Genomic DNA, 19,736 nt, shown 5'->3' on the forward strand with positions numbered 1-19,736 from the left:
GTCTCCACTCAGGCATTGCCCGCTGGGGGCACCGACCCGGCCTAACGCCCCAAAATCCGGAGGGCGCGCCACCCGATCCGCCCGGAATTAGGGGTGCTGTAGGTGGCAGGGGCGCGGCGGCGGGGGTCAGCGGGGTTTTGCCCAGCCCGGCACGTAATAAGCGCTTAAAAATCGGCCCAAACGGCGGAGCACCGGGCGAAGCTAGGGTGGGTCCGGGGGAGACGGGCTCGGCCTAGCCGCCCGCTGCCGGGGAGCGGCCCCCCGGGAGTCGGGGGGCCGGGGGTCGGGGACCGGCCACAAGCCGGCTTTACGACCCCCGCCCCCCACCCCTTTGAATTTCAGAAGGACAGGAGGACGCCATCCTGTCGTACGAGCCGGTCACCCGACAAGAAAGTAAGCCCCCTCTCGTGCGGTCGTGTTCCGTCCGGTCGGACTGATGGGGCGCCCACTACGTGCGGAGCACTGGACCGAGCGCTCGGGCCGACCCCGTTGGGCTCCTCGGCGCGTCTCTGGCCCGTTCCCGCCCCTCCTGATCCCGAGAGGCGGCGGGGCCCAGTGGTTAGAGCCCGGGCTTGGGAGTCCGAGGGTCTGGGTTCTAATCCCCTATCCGCCTCTCATCTGCTGGGTGACCTTGGGCGAGTCACCTCACCTTTTCCCGAGAAGCAGCGTGGCCCAGCGGTTAGAGCCCGGTTTTGGGAGTCCGAGGGTTTGGGTTCTAATCCCTGATCCGCCTCTCGTCTGCTGTGTGACCTTGGGTGAGTCACCTCACTTCTTCCCGAGAAGCAGCGTGGCCCAGCAGTTAGAGCCCGGGTTTGGGAGTCCAAGGGTCTGGGTTCTAATCCCCGCCCCGCCTCTCGTCTGCTGGGTGACCTTGGGCGAGTCACCTCCCTTTTTCCCGAGAAGCAGCGTGGCCCAGTGGTTAGAGCCCGGTTTTGGGAGTCCGAGGGTTTGGGTTCTAATCCCTGATCCACCTCTCGTCTGCTGTGTGACCTTGGGTGAGTCACCTCCCTTTTTCCCGAGAAGCAGCGTGGCCCAGCGGTTAGATCCCGGGCTTGGGAGTCTGAGGGTCTGGGTTCTAATCCCCGCCCCGCCTCTCATCTGCTGTGTGACCTTGGGTGAGTCACCTCCCTTTTTCCCGAGAAGCAGCGTGGCCCAGCGGTTAGAGCCCGGGCTTGGGAGTCCGAGGGTCTGGGTTCTAATCCCTGATCCGCCCCTCGTCTGCTGTGTGACCTTGGGCGAGTCACCTCCCTTTTCCCCAAGAAGCAGCGTGGCCCAGCGGTTAGAGCCCGGTTTTGGGAGTCCGAGGGTTTGGGTTCTAATCCCTGATCCGCCTCTCGTCTGCTGTGTGACCTTGGGTGAGTCACCTCACTTCTTCCCGAGAAGCAGCGTGGCCCAGCAGTTAGAGCCCGGGTTTGGGAGTCCAAGGGTCTGGGTTCTAATCCCTGCCCCGCCTCTCGTCTGCTGGGTGACCTTGGGCGAGTCACCTCCCTTTTTCCCGAGAAGCAGCGTGGCCCAGCGGTTAGAGCCCGGGCTTGGGAGTCCGAGGGTCTGGGTTCTAATCCCCGCCTCGCCTCTCCTCTGCTGTGTGACCTTGGGTGAGTCACCTCACTTTTTCCCGAGAAGCAGCGTGGTCCAGTAGTTAGAGACCGGGCTTGGGAGTCCGAGGGTCTGGGTTCTAATCCCCGCCTCGCCTTTGCTCTGCCGTGTGACCTTGGGTGAGTCACCTCACTTTTTCCCGAGAAGCAGCGTGGCCCAGCGGTTAGAGCCCGGGCTTGGGAGTCCGAGGGTCTGGGTTCTAATCCCCGCCTCGCCTCTCCTCTGCTGTGTGACCTTGGGTGAGTCACCTCACTTTTTCCCGAGAAGCAGCGTGGTCCAGTAGTTAGAGACCGGGCTTGGGAGTCCGAGGGTCTGGGTTCTAATCCCCGCCTCGCCTTTGCTCTGCCGTGTGACCTTGGGTGAGTCACCTCACTTTTTCCCGAGAAGCAGCGTGGCCCAGCGGTTAGAGCCCGGGCTTGGGAGTCCGAGGGTCTGGGTTCTAATCCCCACCCCGCCTCACGTGTGCCGTGTGACCTTGGGTGAGTCACCTCCCTTTTTCCCGAGAAGCAGCGTGGTCCAGTGGTTAGAGCCCGGGCTTGGGAGTCCGAGGGTCTGGGTTCTAATCCCCGCCTCGCCTCTCCTCTGCTGTGTGACCTTGGGTGAGTCACCTCCCTTTTTCCCGAGAAGCAGCGTGGCCCAGCGGTTAGAGCCCGGGCTTGGGAGTCCGAGGGTCTGGGTTCTAATCCCCACCCCGCCTCACGTGTGCCGTGTGACCTTGGGTGAGTCACCTCCCTTTTTCCCGAGAAGCAGCGTGGCCCAGCGGTTAGAGCCCGGGCTTGGGAGTCCGAGGGTCTGGGTTCTAATCCCCGCCCCGCCTCACATGTGCTGTGTGACCTGGGGTGAGTCACCTCCCTTTTTCCCGAGAAGCAGCATGGCCCAGCGGTTAGAGCCCGGGCCTGGGAGCCCGAGGGTCTGGGTTCTAATCCCGCCACCGCCGCTTGTCAGCTGGGTGACTTTGGGCAAGTCACTTCACTTCTCTGGGCCTCGGTTCCCTCATCTGTCAAACGGGGATGAAGACCGTGAGCCCCGCCGGGGGACAACCTCATCACCTTGAGTCCTCCCCAGCGCTTAGAACAGTGCTTGGCACATAGTAGGCGCTTAACAAATGCCATCAGTATTATTAGTAGTCTCTGCCGTGTGACCTTGGGCGAGTCATTTCACTTCTCTGGGCCTCGGTTCCCTCAGCTGTAAAATGGGGATGGAGACGGCGAGCCCCACGAGGGACACGGACCGCGCCCGACCCGATCGGCTCGGATCCGTTAAGCACGTAGTAAGCGCTTAACAAATGCCACTAAAAAGAAATGAAAATAAATCTGGCCTAGCGGCTAGAGCCCGGGCTTGGGAGTCCGAAGGTCCTGGGTTCTAATCCCGGCTCCGCCGCCTGTCTGCTGTGCGACCTCGGGCGAGCCGCTTCACTTGTCCGAGCCTCAGTTGCCTCCTCTGGAAAATGGGGATGGCGACCGGGAGCCCCCCAGTCGGGGGGTCAGTCCCTCGGTGGCGGGGCCGAATCTGGGAAACCGAGGCCCAGAGAAGGGAAGCGACTCGCCCGAGGTCACCCAGCAGCCGCGCGAGGGGGTGGGGGCCGGAAGGGGCATCCTCCTCACCGGGCCTCCCGGGGTCCTTTGCCTCCAGTTCACTACGCCAGGCCCGTGATCATCCTGGGCCCCGTGAAGGATCGCGTCAACGACGACCTCATCTCCGAGTTCCCGCACAAGTTTGGGTCCTGCGTGCCCCGTGAGTGCCCTGGCCCGGCCTCCCTCACCCACCAGCCTCACCTTCTGGCCTCCGTCACCCACCTGCCTCACCCTCCGGCCTCCCTCACCTACCTGCCTCACCCTCCGGCCTCCCTCACCCAGCAGCCTCACCCTCCGGCCTCCCTCACCCACCTGCCTCACCCTCCGGCCTCCCTCACCTACCTGCCTCACCCTCCGGCCTCCCTCACCCACCTTCCTCGCCTTCCGGCCTCCCTCACCCAACAGGCTCCCTGACAGGCCTCCCTCACCCACCTGCATTGCCTTCCGGCCTCCCTCACCCACCTTCCTCGCCTTCCGGCCTCTGTCACCCACCTGCCTCACCCTCCGGCCTCCCTCACCCACCTGCCACAATTTCCGGCCTCCCTCACCCAGCAGCCTCCATGACCGGCCTCCCTCCCCCACCTGCCTCACTCTCCAGTCTGCCTCACCCTCCGGCCTCCTCACCCACCTGCCTCACCCTCTGGCCTCCCTCACCCACCTGCCTCACCTTCCGGCCTCCCTCACCCACTTGCCTCACCTTCCAGCCTCCCTGAATGGCCTCCTTCACCTTCTGGCCTCCGTCACCCACCTGCCCCACCCTCCGGCCTCCCTCACCTACCTGCCTCACCCTCCGGCCTCCCTCACCCAGCAGCCTCACCCTCCGGCCTCCCTCACCCAACAGGCTCCCTGACAGGCCTCCCTCACCCACCTGCATTGCCTTCCGGCCTCCCTTACCCACCTTCCTCGCCTTCCGGCCTCTGTCACCCACCTGCCTCACCCTCCGGCCTCCCTCCCCCACCTGCCACATCTTCCGGCCTCCCTCACCCAACAGCCTCCCTGACAGGCCTCCCTCACCCACCTGCCTCACTCTCCAGTCTACCTCGCCCTCCGGCCTCCCTCACCCACTTGCCTCGCCCTCCAGCCTCCCTCACCCAGCAGCCTCCTTGACAGGCCTCCCTCACCCACCTGCCTCGCCTTCCGCCCTCCCTCACCCACCTGCCTCACTCTCTGGCCTCCCTCACCCACCTGCCTCACCCTCCGGCCTCTCTAACCCACCTGCCTCACCCTCCGGCCTCCCTCACCCACCTGCCTCGCCCTCCGGCCTCCCTCACCCACCAGCCTCACCTTCTGGCCTTCCTCACCCACCTGCCTCATCCTCTGGCCTCCCTCACCCAGCAGCCTCCCTGACAGGCCTCCCTCGCCCACCCGCCTTGCCCTCCAGCCTCCCTCACCCAGCAGCCTCCCCGACTGGCTTCCCTGACCGGCCTCCTCCACCCACCGGCCTCCCTCGCCTTCCAGTCTTCCCTCACTCACCAGCCTCCCTCACCCTCCTCCTCCACCCACCGCCCCCCGCAGCCTCCCAGGCCGGCCTCCATGGGCGGCCTCCCCCGCCCGGCCGGCCCGGTGACGGCGTGTCCTCCCCCCCGTCCCCCCGTCCCCCCGTCCGTCCCTCAGACACCACGCGGCCCCGGCGGGAGAACGAGGTGGACGGCCAGGATTACCACTTCGTGGCCTCGCGGGAGCAGATGGAGAAGGACATCCAGGACAACAAGTTCATCGAGGCCGGGCAGTTCAACGACAACCTGTACGGGACCAGCATCCAGTCCGTCCGGGCCGTGGCCGAGAGGGTACGGGGCCGGGGGCCGGGGACCGGGGGCGGCGGGGAGGGGGGCGGCCTCCTTCACTCACCGGCCTTACCCACTTACCAGCCTCCCTGACTGGCCTCCTTCGGACTTGGCCTCCTTCATCCACCCACCCCCCAGCCTCCCCGAGTGGCCTCTTTTACCCGCCAGCCTCCCTGACTGGCCTCCTTCGGACATCAGCCTCACCCCCCAGCCTCCCTGAGTGGCCTCTCTCACCCCCCAGCCTCCTTCATCCACCCACCCACGAGTCTCCCTGAGTGGCCTCTTCTATCCCCCAGCCTCCCTGAGTGGCCTCTTTTACCCACCAGTCTCACTGAGTGGCCTCATTTATTCACCAGCCTCCCTCAGTGTCCTCTTTTACTGGCCTCTTTTACCCACCAGCTTTCCTGAATGGCCTCTTTTACCCCCCAGCCTCCCTGAGTGGCCTCTCTCACCGACCAGCCTCCCTGAGTGGCCTCTCTCACCCCCCAGCCTCCCTGAGTGTCCTCTTTTACTGGCCTCTTTTACCCCCCAGCCTCCCTGACTGGCCTCTCTCACCCACCAGCCTCCCTGACTGGCCTCTTTCACCCACTAGCCTTCCTGAGTGGCCTCTTTTACCCACCAGCCTCCCTGACTAGCCTGTTTTACCCCCCAGCCTCTTTGAATGGCCTCTTTTATTCACCAGCCTCCCGGAGTGTCCTCTTTTACTGGCCTCTTTTACCCCCCAGCCTCCCTGAGTGGCCTCCTTTACCCACCAGCCTCCCTGAGTGGCCTCTTTTACCCACCAGCCTCCCTGACTGGCCTCTCTCACCCACCAGCCTCCCTGACTGGCCTCTCTCACCCACTAGCCTTCCTGAGTGGCCTCTTTTACCCCCCAGCCTCCCTGAGTGGCCTCTTTTACTAGCCTCTTTTACCCCCCAGCCTCCCTGACTGGCCTGTTTTACCCCCCAGCCTCCCTGAGTGGCCTCTCTCACCCACCAGCCTCCCTGAGTGGCCTCTCTCACCCACCAGCCTCCCTGAGTGGCCTCTCTCACCCACCAGCCTCCCTGAGTGGCCTCTCTCACCCACCAGCCTCCCTGAGTGACGTCTCTCACCCACCAGCCTCCCTGAGTGGCCTCTTTTACCCCCCAGCCTCCCTGACTGGCCTCTTTTACCCCCCAGCCTCCCTGAGTGGCCTCTTTCACCCCCCAGCCTCCCTGAGTGGCCTCCTTCACCCAACTGCATCGCCCACCCTGGCACATGAGGGAGAGACAGTAAACTCACTGTGGGCAAGGAACGTATCTGTTCCATTGTCCTCTCCCAAGCGCTTAGTACAGCACACTGCATTCACTCATCCATTCATCTGTTCAGTCGGAGTACAGTGCTCTGCACTCAGTAAGCGCTCAATAAATACGATTGAATGAATGAATGCTAACTGTGGGCGGAGCACTGTACTAAGCGCCTGGGAGAGGACGGTAGAACAAATAGGCGCAGTCCCTGCCCACAACAAGCCCACAGGAAGCACTCAATAAATACCATTGACTGACTGACTGACTGAGGGGGTTGACCGCCCTACTGTGTGACCTCGGGCAAGTCCGTTCACTCCTTTGGGCCTCAGTCCCCTCATCTGGAAAATGGGGATAAAGACTAGGTGGGACAGGGCTCTCTCCAAGCAAGCGTGGATCTGCCCCGGTACTTAGTACAGCGCCTGGTCCGCAGTAAACCCGCAACAAATACCATTTATTCTTATAAATGCATTTATTAATTATTTATTTATCATTTATTTATTTTTTATTTATTATTATTCATTATCATTTATTATTATAAAGTGCACAACAAATACCATTTATTATTATAAATGCATTTCTTTATTGTTTATTTATTTATTACCATTTATTGTCATGAAGTGTGCAACAAATACCATTTATTATTGTAAATGCATTTATTTATCTATTTATTTATTATTGATTATTTCTTTATTATTTTTATTATTTCTTTATTTATTTTTATTGTCTTTAGTGATTTATTATTTATTACCATTTATTATTATAAAGTGTGCAACAGATGCCATTTCTATTATGAATGCATTTATCTGTTGTTTATTCATTATTGATTATTTCATTATTATTTTTATTATTTATTTATTTATGTTTATTTATTGTTCCTTAATTAATTATTATTTATTCCCATTCATTATTACGAAGTGTGCAACCAATACCATTTATTATTATAAATGCATTTATTTATCTATTGTTTATTTATTATTGATTATTTCTTTATTCTTTCTATTATTTATTTATTTGTGTTTGTTGTTCCTTGATGATTTATTATTTATTGCCATTTATTATTATAAAGCGGGCAACAGATGCCATTTATCATTATGAATGCATTTATTTATCTGTTGTTTATTTATGATTGATTATTTCTTTATTATTTCTATTATTCATTTATTTATGTTTATTTATTGTTCCTTAATGATTTATTATTTATTACCATTTGTTATTATAAAGCGTGCAACAGATGCCATTTATTATTATGAATGAATTTATCTGTTGTTTATTTGTTATTGATTATTTCTTTATTATTTCTATTATTCATTTATTTATGTTTATTTATTGTTCCTCAATGATTTATTATTTATTGCCATTTATTATTATAAAGCATGCAACAGATGCCATTTATTATTATGAATGCATTTATTTATCTGTTGTTTATTATTGATTATTTCTTCATTGTTTTTATTATTTATTCATTTTGACTTATTGTTCCTTAATGATTTATAATTCATTACCATCCATTATTATAAAGCAGGCAGCAGATGCCATTTATCATTATGAATGCATTTATCTGTTGATTATTGATTATTTCTTCATTGTTTTTATTATTTATTTATTTATTTTCATTGATTCTTCCTTAATGACCTATTATTACCGTTATTATAAAGCGGGCAACACCTACCATTTGTTATTATAAATGCATTTGTTATTTCTTTACTGTTCATTTATTTGGGTGTTTGTTTATCGTTTGTTCCTTTATTCCTTATTACCATTTATTATTCCGAAGCGCGCAACGAATACCATATCACTATCAGAGTGGGCGCGGAAAGAAAAAGCCGTCGGCGGGCCGAGACCGCCGGCCCGCCGCCGTTTGCCAGCCCGTGCCCGTCTCCCCGGGTCGGGCCGGGGCGGCCACTCGTGCGTTCCGTCGTACTTATTGGGCGCTTACCGTGTGCTGAGCACTGTACTGAGCGCTTGGGAAGGACAGGTTGGCAACGTGGAGAGACGGTCCCTGCAGCCGCCCCCGTTGCCCGGCTAGGTTATCTGGGCAGTGCCGGGCCCTCCGGGGGTCTCGGGGGGTCCGCGCCCACCGCCCGCCTCTGTTTCCAGGGGAAACGCTGCATCCTGGACGTGTCCGGCAATGCCATCAAACGGCTGCAGCAAGCACAACTCTACCCCATCGCCATCTTCATCAAGCCCAAATCCATCGAGGCGCTCATGTGAGTAGACGCCCCCCTCGCCCCCCGGCTCCGGGCGGGGGGTCCCGACTGGCCCCGGGGCCGGGGGGCCGCCCCGGTGCGTTCTCCGGGCCGCCCGGTGATCCTTCCGTCGTCCGGCCGGGTTTATTGAGCGCTTCCTGGGGGCAGAGCACTGTACTGAGCGCCTGGGAGGGGACGAGAGAACAGTAAACAGACACGTTCCCCACCCACAACCAGCTTCCTGAGCTCAGCCAGCCTCCACAGGTTCCTCCCAAATCAGTGGTATTTATTGAGCACTTCCTGGGGGCAGAGCACTGTACTGAGCGCCTTGGAGAGGACGATGGAACAGTAAACAGGCACGTTCCCCACCCACAACCAGCTTCCGGAGCTCTGCCAGTCTCCGCAGGTTCCTCCCCAGTCAATCAGTGGTATTTACTGAGCGCTTCCTGGGGGCAGAGCACTGTACTGAGCACCTGGGAGAGGACGAGAGAACAGTAAACAGGCACGTTCCCCACCCAAAGCCAGCTTCCGGAGCTCTGCCAGCCTCCACGGGTTCCTCCCCAGTCAATCAGTGGTATTTATTAAGCGCTTCCTGGGGGCAGAGCACTGTACTGAGTGCCTGGGAGAGGACAATAGAACAGTAAACAGACACGTTCCCCACCCACAACGAGTTTCCTGAGCTCAGCCAGCCTCCATGGGTTCCTCCCCAGTCAATCAGTGGTATTTATTGAGCGCTTCCTGGGGGCAGAGCACTGTACTGAGCACCTGGGAGAGGAGGATAGAACAGTAAACAGGCACGTTCCCCACCCACAACCAGCTTCCGGAGCTCTGCCAGCCTCCGCAGGTTCCTCCCCAGTCAATCAGTGGTATTTATTGAGCACTTATTGTGTGCAGAGCACTGTACTGAGCGCCTGGAAGAGGCCGATAGAACAGTAAACAGACATGTTCCCCACCCACAACCAGCTTCCGGAGCTCTGCCAGCCTCCGCAGGTTCCTCCCCAGTCAATCAGTGGTATTTATTGAGCGCTTCCTGGGGGCAGAGCACTGTACTGAGCACCTGGGAGAGGACGATAGAACAGTAAACAGGCACGTTCCCCACCCACAACCAGCTTCCGGAGCTCTGCCAGCCTGCACAGGTGCCTCCCCGGTCGATCAGTGGTATTTATTGAGCGCTTCCTGGGGGCAGAGCACTGTACTGAGCACCTGGGAGAGGACGAGAGAACAGTAAACAGGCACGTTCCCCACCCACAGCCAGCTTCCGGAGCTCTGCCAGCCTCCACAGGTTCCTCCCCAGTCAATCAGTGGTATTTATTGAGCACTTATTGTGTGCAGAGCACTGTACTGAGCGCCTGGAAGAGGCCGATAGAACAGTAAACAGACATGTTCCCCACCCACAACCAGCTTCCGGAGCTCTGCCAGCCTCCACAGGTTCCTCCCCAGTCGATCAGTGGTATTTATTGAGTGCTTTCTGTGTGCAGAGCACTGTACTGAGCGCCTGGGAGAGGCCGATAGAACAGTAAACAGACATGTTCCCCACCCACAACCAGCTTCCGGAGCTCTGCCAGTCTCCGCAGGTTCCTTCCCAGTCAATCAGTGGTATTTACTGAGCGCTTCCTGGGGGCAGAGCACTGTACTGAGCGCCTGGGAGAGGACGAGGGAACAGTAAACAGGCACGTTCCCCACCCACAACCAGCTTCCGGAGCTCTGCCAGCCTCCACAGGTTCCTCCCCAGTCAATCAGTGGTATTTACTGAGCGCTTCCTGGGGGCAGAGCACTGTACTGAGCGCCTGGGAGGGGACGAGAGAACAGTAAACAGACACGTTCCCCACCCACAACCAGCTTCCGGAGCTCTGCCAGCCTCCACAGGTTCCTCCCCAGTCAATCAGTGGTATTTACTGAGCGCTTCCTGGGGGCAGAGCACTGTACTGAGCGCCTGGGAGGGGATGAGAGAACAGTAAACAGACACGTTCCCCACCCACAACCAGCTTCCGGAGCTCAACCAGCCTCCACAGGTTCCTCCCCAGTCGACCAGTGGTATTTATTGAGCGCTTCCTGGGGGGAGAGCACTGTACTGAGCACCTGGGAGAGGATGATAGAACAGTAAACAGACACGCTCCCCACCTGCCACGAGCTTCCTGAGCTCTGCCAGCCTCCACAGGTCCCTCCCCAATCAGTGGTATTTATTGAGCACTTATTGTGTGCAGAGCACTGTACTGAGCGCCTGGGAGAGGACAATAGAACAGTAAACAGACACGTTCCCCACCCACCATGAGCTTCCTGAGCTCTGCCAGCCTCCACAGATTCCTTTCCAGTCAATCAGTGGTATTTATTGAGTGCTTACTGTGTGCAGAGCACTGTACTAAGCGCCTGGAAGAGGACAGTAGAGCAATAAAAAGACCGAGTCCCTGCCCACAGTGAGCTTTCTGAGCTCAGCCAGACTGTGGGCCAACAGGTTCCTTGCTTATCAGTCAGTGAGTGATGTTTATTGAGCGCTTATCGTGTGCAGAGCACTGTACTGAGCGCTTGCGGGGAGGTCCTCCAGGCAACCCCGGCTTTGCTGGGTGGCCTTGGGTGAGTCATTTCCCTTCTCTGGGCCTCGGTTCCCTCATCCGTAAAATGGGGATGAAGACGTCGAGCCCCACGTGGGGCAGGGACTTGCGTCCAACCCGTTAGCTTGGATCTCCCTCAGCGCTTAGTACAGTCTTGGCACATAGTAAGCGCTTAACAAGTACCATCCTCAGCGTCGGGGGAGCCCTGGCAGACTGCGAGCTCGTCGTGGGCGGGGAGCGTGTCCGTTTATTGGCGTATCGTCCTCCCCCGAGCGCTTAGTCCAGTGCCCTGCGCATAGGGAGCGCTCAAAAAAGTACGATCGACTGCCAGCTCGTTGTGGGCAGGGAAACGCGTCTGGCATATCATCCTCTCGCTCTGCTCACAGGAAGCGTTCAGTAAGTAGGATCGACTCCCAGCTCCCTGTAGGCAGGGAATGCGTCTGTTTATGGGCGTACCGTCCTCCCTCGAGCGCTTAGTCCAGTGCTGTGCGCGTAGGAAGCGCTCAATAAGTACAATCGACTGCCAGTCCGTTGTGGGCAGGGAAACGCGGCTGCTTATGGGCGTATCATCCTCTCCCGAGCGCTTAGTCCAGTGCTGTGCGCGTAGGAAGCGCTCAATAAGTAGGATCGACTGCCAGTCCGTTGTGGGCAGGGAAACGCGGCTGCTTATGGGCGTACCGTCCTCTCCCGAGCGCTTAGTCCAGTGCTGTGCGCGTAGGAAGCGCTCAATAAGTAGGATCGACTGCCAGCCCGTTGTGGGCAGGGAAACGCGGCTGTTTATGGGTGTATCGTCCTCTCCGGAGCGCTTAGTCCAGTGCTGTGTGTGTAAGAGGTGCTCAATAAGTACAGTCAACTGCCAGCCCGTTGTGGGCAGGGAATCGCGTCTGTTTATGGGAATATCGTCCTCTCCCGAGCGCTTAGTCCAGTGCTGTGCGCTTAGGAAGCGCTCAATAAGTAGGATCGACTGCCAGCCTGTTGTGGGCAGGGAAATGCGGCTATTGTTTGGCGTATCGACCTCTCACTCTGCTCACAGGAAGCGCTCAATAAGTACGATCGACTGCCAGTCCATTGTGGGCAGGGAAACACGGCTGTTTATGGGCATATCGTCCTCTCCCGAGCGCTTAGTCCAGTGCTCTGCGCGTAAGAAGCGCTCAATAAGTACGATCGACCGCCAGCCCGTTGTGGGCAGGGAAACGTGGCTGTTTATGGATGTATCGTCCTCTCCCGAGCGCTCAGTCCGGTGCTTTGCGCGTAAGAAGCGCTCAATAAGTACGATCGAATGAATGAATAAATAGAGAAGCAGCGTGGCTCAGTGGAAAGAGCCCGGGCTTTGGAGTCCGAGGTCACGGGTTCGAATCCCGGCTCCGCCAACTGTCAGCCATGTGACTCTGGGCAAGTCGCTTCACTTCTCTGGGCCTCAGTTCCCTCGTCTGGAAAATGGGGATTAAAACTGTGACCGCCCCCGGGGGCCAACCTGATCACCTTGTGATAATAATAATAATAATGGCATTTGTTAAGTGCTTCCTATGTGCAAAGCACTGTTCTAAGCGCTGGGGGGGATACAAGGTGATCAGGTTGTCCCACGTGGGGCTCACAGTCTTCATCCCCATTTTCCAGATGAGGTAACTGAGGCTCAGAGAAGTGAAGTGACTTGCCCAAGGTCACACAGCAGACATCATCATCATCATCATCCATCGTATTTATTGAGCGCTTACCGTGTGCAGAGCACTGTACTAAGCGCTTGGGAAGTACAAGTTGGCAACGTATAGAGACAGTCCCTACCCAACAGTGGGCTCACAGTCTAAAAAGGGCGGGGGGGGACATGTGGCAGAGCTGGGATACGAACCCATGACCTTTGACCCCAAAACCCATGCTCTTTCCACTGAGCCACGCTACCTTGTAGCCTCCCCAGCGCTTAGAGCAGTGCTTGGCACATAGTAAGCGCTTAACAGATACCATCATCATTATTATTATTATTAATAAACGGGACACGGGAGAGGAGGACACGGCCGGGGGAGTGGGATTATTCCCGCCGGATGTGGGGGGCGGTTTTGAGGGGGGGGGGGGTCCCCGCCTCCGGGGGGCCCTCCGGGGTTGACGCCGACTTCCGGGGGGCCGTCCCGGACAGGGAGATGAACCGCCGGCAGACGTACGAACAAGCCAACAAGGTCTACGACAAAGCCATGAAGCTGGAGCAGGAGTTCGGGGAGTATTTCACAGGTAGGGGCCCGCGGCCTTCCTCGGGGGGCGGCGGGGGTCCCCCCCAAAAAAGGGTCGGGGGGCTTCCAGTCTGAAACCCCCCCCCCCCCCCGACCCGCCCAGCCATCGTCCAGGGCGACTCGCTGGAGGAAATCTACAACAAGATCAAGCAGATCATCGAGGACCAGTCCGGCCACTACATCTGGATCGCCTCCGCCGAGAAGCTCTGAAGACCACCCCCCTCCCCGCCCCCGGACCCCCGCCCCGTCCCCCCACCCCGCGCCCCCCCCTCCTCGAAGGGGGGCAGGGACCACCCGTTGGCACCCCTCCCCGCCCCCCCCCCCCCCCTTTTTTAGATCCGTCGCAAAATTGGGTTTTCTAGTCCTGTCTCTCTCGGGGACGGGGGGGGCCTTCCCCCCCACCCCAACCCCGTGACTGTGTCCCCGTCATTCCTGCATGGACTTTCCGAGGGGATTGGGTCACCACCCTCGATCCTTTTTCTTAAAAAATCCAGGCCCGAGGAGGAGGAGGAGGGGGAGGAAGAAGTGGGGGGGCGACCCGTGGGGTGGGAGTGGGGGCGACTCTGCCAGGAATCAGGACGGACTCAAATCGCGGGAGCCGGACCCCCATCCGCCCGTCGGCCCCGGGGAGGGCCACCAAAGGCATCTTATTTATATGTATATGTAATTTATATATAATATATAGAGAAATGACATATATATATATATATATTATACGCACCTATAATATATATATATATATATATACACACACGCACGCGCACAAGTGTGTGGGTTTGCGTGGGCGGGGTGGGGGGCTGCGAGCGCGCAGTTGGCACGGGTGCCCAGGCCAGGGCACCCCAGGGGGCACGCGCACACGCGACCCCCGGCCTTGCCCGGGCAGGGTGACGTTGGCGAGGGGCGCCCGCCCGCCCGGGAGGAGGAGCGAAACGGTACAGACCCCCCCCCAAAAAAACCCCCTTCCCACCCCCCCAAAGTTGGGCATTTCGGGGCGGGAGGGGTGGCCACCCCGTCCGGTCCGCCGCCTGCCACGTTTGCATGAGGGGATGATTTTACGGTTTTCTGGTTTCTTTTCTGGTTCGGTTTTTGTTTTTTTGTTCCCCCCCCCCGCCCCCTTCGGTTTCGTCTTTTTGGGTTTCGTTGTTTTTCATTTGAAGATGCTGTCCAACCCAAACCCCATCGTGTGACCGTGTTGGCTTTTTTCACCCCTCCCAATTTTCCACCCGACTCCCGAAAGGAAGGGGACGGAGTCCCGCTCGGACCCCCCAACCTTGGCCTCCCCGCCGGGCCGGGGTCCGGACGGGCCCGGCTTTTCCCGCCGCTTCCCCGTGGGCGCTCCCCCGCAGTCGCCCACCCCGGGGAGGGTCGCGACCCCTCGGTCGCTGGGGGGGACGGGGGTCGCCCCCCGACGCGGGAAGGAACGGCTCGGCGACGGGCAGCGGTTGCCCGTGGGCCCCGGCGTCGCCACCCCCGCCGGGTGAAGAGGAGCCGGGCGGGCACGAGGCGAGCCTGGTTCCCCTCCGGCCCGGGCCGAGGAGACGTATATTTTTAATAAACCAGAGTTGCGATGAACCGTGGCTCGGGCATCTTGTTTCCGGGCAGCTGCCGATCGGGCCGGTCGGACTGGAGTCGTGGTCGAGGCGGCCGGGGGACGGAGGGACACGTGGCATCGCAGGTAGAGCCAGAAGGACCTGGGTTCTTGTCTGCCGGTCACTCATTTCACGCCTCGTAGTACTATAATAATAATTGTGGTATCGGCTGATAATAAGGATGGCACTCACTAAGCGCTTACTATGTGCAAGGCACCGTTCTAATAATAACAATGGCATTTATTAAGCGCTTACTGTGTGCAAAGCACTGTTCTAAGCGCCGGGGAGGTTACAAGGTGATCAGGTCGTCCCACGGGGGCTCACAGTCTTAATCCCCATTTTACAGTTGAGGTAACTGAGGCCCAGAGAAGTGAAGTGACTTGCCCAAAGTCACACAGCTGGCAATTGGCGGAGCCGGGATTTGAACCCATGACCTCTGACTCCCAAGCCCGGGCTCTTTCCACTGAGCCACGCTGCCTCCCATCTTTCCGCTCTCCTCACGGCCTTTTTCAATTGGGAGGAGAAACAGAGGGAGAGGAGGAGGAAGAAAGAGGAAGGCCCTGGCCCACATCATCCCCCGGGCCTGGAATGCCCTCCCTCTGCCCCTCCGCCAAGCTAGCTCTCTTCCTCCCTTCAAGGCCCTGCTGAGAGCTCACCTCCTCCAGGAGGCCTTCCCAGACTGAGCCCCTTCCCTCCTCTCCCCCTCGTCCCCCTCTCCATCCCCCCATCTTACCTACTTCCCTTCCCCACAGCACCTGTATATATGTATATATGGTTGTACATATTTATTACTCTATTTATTTATTTATTTATTTATTTTGCTTGTACATTTCTATCCTATTTATTTTATTTTGTTGGTATGTTTGGTTCTGTTCTCTGTCTCCCCCTTTTAGACTGTGAGCCCACTGTTGGGTAGGGACTGTCTCTATGTGTTGCCAATTTGTACTTCCCAAGCGCTTAGTACAGTGCTCTGCACATAGTAAGCGCTCAATAAATACGATTGATTGATTGATTGATTGAAGGAGAGACAGGAGGGGAGAGAGACGGGAAGGGAAAAAAGAGGGAAAAAGGACGGGGGAGAGACAAAGCTGACGGAAATGGGGGAGACAGACAAGGACGGGTGGGAGAGACAGAGACAAAGAGAATTGGGGAGAGACTGAGGAGAAGGAGAGACAGGAGGGGAGAGAGACAAGAAGGGAGAAAGAGGGAGACAGGAGCCCACTGTCGGGTAGGGACTGTCTCTATATGTTGACAATTTGTACTTCCCAAGCGCTTAGTACAGTGCTCTGCACACAGTAAGCGCTCAATAAATACGATTGATTGAGAGAGAGAGACATGACTGACAGGAAGGAGAGAAATAGGAGGGGAGAGAGACCACCCATCCCGCCCTCTCCCGCTTCTCCTCCCGCCCCTTCTCCGGCTCCTCGGCGGGCTACTCCTCGGCCTCCCACCCCCGGACTTTGGGGGTCCCTCGGGGCTCAGTCCCGGGTCCCCTTCTCTCTTCCGTCTCCACCTCGGAAAACTCATTCGCCCCCACGGCTTCAACTCCCACCTCTACGCGGTTGATTCCCAAATCTCCATCTCCAACCCTGATCTCTCCCCATCTCTGCAGTCCCACATTTCCTCCCGCCTTCAGGACGGCTCTGCTTGAATATATCGCTGACACCTCTAATTTAGCTCGTCTGAAACCGAGCTCCTCATCTTCCCACCCAAACCCTGCCCTCCCCGTGACTTTCCCGTCACTGTAGACGGGAGGACCACCCTTCCCGGCTCACTTTGGCGTCCGACTCATCTTTCTCATTCAACCCTCATATTCAATCCGCCACCAAATCGCGTCAGTTCTGCTTTCACAGCATCGCAAAAAATCCGCCCTTTCCTCTCCACTCGAGCGGCTACTACTTTAATCCAGGCTCTTTTCCTAGCCCACCTCGATGACTATCAGCTTCCCGGCCTCCCGTCTCTCCCCACTCCGGTCCAAATTTCACTCTGCTGCCCGGATTATTTTTTTACAAAAAAGTTCAGGCCGCATCTCCCCGCTCCTCAAGACCCTCCGGCGGTCACCCGGCCACCTCGGCATCCCACGGGAACTGGTCCCCGTCGGCTTTAAAGGCCTCCATCAGCACCCCCTCTCAATCAATCAATCAATTTTATTTATTGAGCGCTTACTGTGTGCAGAGCACTCTACTAAGCGCTTGGGAAGTACAAATTGGCAACATATAGAGACGGTCCCTACCCAACAGTGGGCTCACAGCCTCATTTTTCTCCTATAACACAGCCCCTCTCCCCCTTTTCTCTTTCTCCTTCTGTCCCCTCCTGTTTCCCTCTTTCCCTTCCTGTCTCTTTCCCTCTCTCTTTTCCCCTTCTCTCTCCTTCTCTCCCCTCCTGTCTCCCTCTCCCTCCTCCTGTCTCCCTTTCTCTCCTCCTATCTCTCCTCCGTCTCCTTCTCTCCTTTCCTATCTCTCTCCCTCCCCTCCACAGCTGGCAGAAACAGGAGCCGGGCCTTCTTTTCAGAGCAACGTGTTTCTCAGTGTTTAGGGCGGCCCTTCCTTTTAGGCTTTCTTTTCAAAGCAATGTGTTTCTCAGTGTTTAGGGCGGCCCTTCCATTTAGAAGGCTTTCTTTTCAGAGCAACGTGTTTCTCAGTGTTTAGGGCAGCCCTTCCTTTTAGAGGGCCTTTGATAGAGACAAGCTGCTGGGAGAAAGAGGAGAATGTGACAGTTAATAAATGTCAGGGGTGGCCAACCTCGAAGGCTTGGATGTCTGTGTACCACAGAATGTTGTACAAATCGTTCAGCGTTTTCTAGGAAAAAGTGTTTTTCTGCACGGTGATAATCAATCAATCGATCGTATTTATTGAGCGCTTACCGTGTGCAGAGCACTGGACTAAGCGCTTGGGAAGTACAAGTTGGCAACATATAGAGACAGTCCCTACCCAACAGTGGGCTCACAGTCTAAAAGGGGGGGGACAGAGAACAGAACCAAACATAGTAACAAAGTAAAATAAATGGAATAGATATGTACAAGTAAAATAAATAGAGTAATAAATATGTACAAATAATAATTATAATAATAATTATAATGATGGCATTTATTAAGCGCTTGCTATGTACAATAATAATAATAATGATGGCATTTATTAAACGCTTACTATGTGCAATAATAATAATAATAATGGCATTTATTAAGCGCATACTGTGTGCAAAGCACCGTTTAAGCGCTGGGGAGGTTACAAGGTGATCAGTTGGTCCCAAGGGGGGCTCACATCTTCATCCCCATTTTCCAGATGAGGGAACTGAGGCACAGGGAAGTGACATGCCCAGGTCACTGAGGCCCAGAGAAGCTGCGTGACTTGCCCAAGGTCACCCAGCTGACAGTTGGCGGAGCAGGGGTTTGAACCCCTGACCTCTGACTCCAAAGCCCGGGCTCTTTCCACCGAGCCACGCTGCTGGTGATCTGAGAAAAAACAAAATATCCCTCAATGATTATTATTCTTGTTGTACTTGTTAAGCGCTTTCTATGTGCCAGGCACTGTTCTAAACGCTGGTTTAGAGCCAAGCTAATCAAGTCCCACGTGAGGCTCCCATCTAAGGGGGTGGAAGATTTAATCCCCATTTTACAGTTGAGGAAACTGAAGCCCAGAGGAGTGAAATGACTTGCCCAAAGTCCCACAGCCGAGGCGGGATTAGAACCCAAGTCCTCCAGCTCCCAGGCCCGGGATCTACCCACTGGGCCACACTGCTTCTGTAAAAAGACATGATAGACAAAAAGTGGAAAAGAGCACGGACTTCGGAGTCAGAGGTCACGGGTTCAAATCCCGGCTCTGCCAATTGCCAGCTGTGTGACTTTGGGCAAGTCGCTTCACTTCTCTGGGCCTCAGTTACCTCATCTGTAAAACAGGGATGAAGACTGTGAGCCCCCTGTGGGACAATCTAATCACCTTGTATCCCCCTCCAGCGCTTAGAACAGTGCTTTGCACATAGTAAGTGCTTAACAAATACTATCATTATTATACCGCCACAAAAACCTGGGCTTTTTTAAATCAGGAACTTGCAATCTTTTTCTGGGAGTGATAAAGTCACCTCTGAATTGCTGGCTGAGATTGAACCAGTTCTCAAAAATTCCTCCCCAGCTCTTAGAACAGTGCTTTGCACATAGTAAGCACTTAATAAAATGCCATTAAAAAAAAATCTTTTGAATTCATCGGTGATGTTGGAAATTGCAGGCAAAAATCGATAAACTCTAAGTTTCCCAGCCCCTCTTTATTCAAAAGCAGAGAGCAGGAAAAAAACCCAAGCACTCTGCCCTTTCACCATCTCTAAACCCGATCCATATGATTGCCAAAGTGGTTTTTTTTTTTTTTACGGTATTTTTGAAAGTTAATTATATTCCAGGCACCCTACAGATTATCTTTTATCTACCCTAACAAAGTGCTTGACAAATGCCTCTAAAAAACCTCAAAAACCTCCCTAAATTATTTGTCTAGCTGCTACTTCTCTTTCAAGTGGTGTGGTATCTCAGCTGAGTTGATTACACAAGAGAAAATCAAGAGGTCACGGCAGAGTTCCTCCCGTTTGATCTTGCAGGTAATCTGATCTTTTCAATCAATCAATCAATCGTATTTATTGAGCTCTTACTGTATGCAGAGCACTGTACTAAGCGCTTTTCCCTCCCAGAATTTTGAAGACGTTTAGCACAGTGCCCTGAGTACAGCAAGAGCCCACCGAACCCCATGCAATCCACTTCCAGGAGGCCTGGAGAAAAACCTGGATAAAAATTTGAGGGTCTCTTCAGTTGAACTAACCTCAAAGAGATTACAGAGGGAGGGGGGCAGATGCTAAATAATTTAAACATAGCAGAAGAGAAAGGAAAAAGAGGAGAAAAGAGAAGAATAGTGAAGCAGTTTATTCTGAACTTTGGAAAAAAATCATTTTAATCACACACCAAGATGCTATTCCTGGTGGAAAAAAAAATTTAAT

General features: G+C 55.4%; 1 protein-coding gene across 2 annotated transcripts in view; it reads left to right on the forward strand.

Moving 5' to 3' along the window:
* The window catches only part of DLG3 (discs large MAGUK scaffold protein 3), a 95,978-nt gene extending 82,570 nt beyond the window's left edge, over positions 1-13,408 (forward strand). Inside the window, exons 16-21 of one of the 2 annotated variants that reach the window (XM_038748132.1) lie at positions 343-393; positions 3,229-3,330; positions 4,785-4,957; positions 8,317-8,426; positions 13,083-13,174; positions 13,277-13,408. In XM_038748132.1, the coding sequence (XP_038604060.1) occupies positions 343-393; positions 3,229-3,330; positions 4,785-4,957; positions 8,317-8,426; positions 13,083-13,174; positions 13,277-13,383 (635 nt within the window). In that variant the 3' untranslated portion in view covers positions 13,384-13,408. The remainder of the gene's footprint in view (positions 1-342; positions 394-3,228; positions 3,331-4,784; positions 4,958-8,316; positions 8,427-13,082; positions 13,175-13,276) is intronic. The other variant, XM_038748133.1, reaches the window with a different exon arrangement.
* Positions 13,409-19,736: the final 6,328 nt, after the last annotated feature.

The sequence above is a fragment of the Tachyglossus aculeatus genome, chromosome 6 (genome assembly GCF_015852505.1).
Source record: "Tachyglossus aculeatus isolate mTacAcu1 chromosome 6, mTacAcu1.pri, whole genome shotgun sequence".
NCBI classification, from domain to species: Eukaryota; Metazoa; Chordata; class Mammalia; order Monotremata; family Tachyglossidae; genus Tachyglossus; species Tachyglossus aculeatus.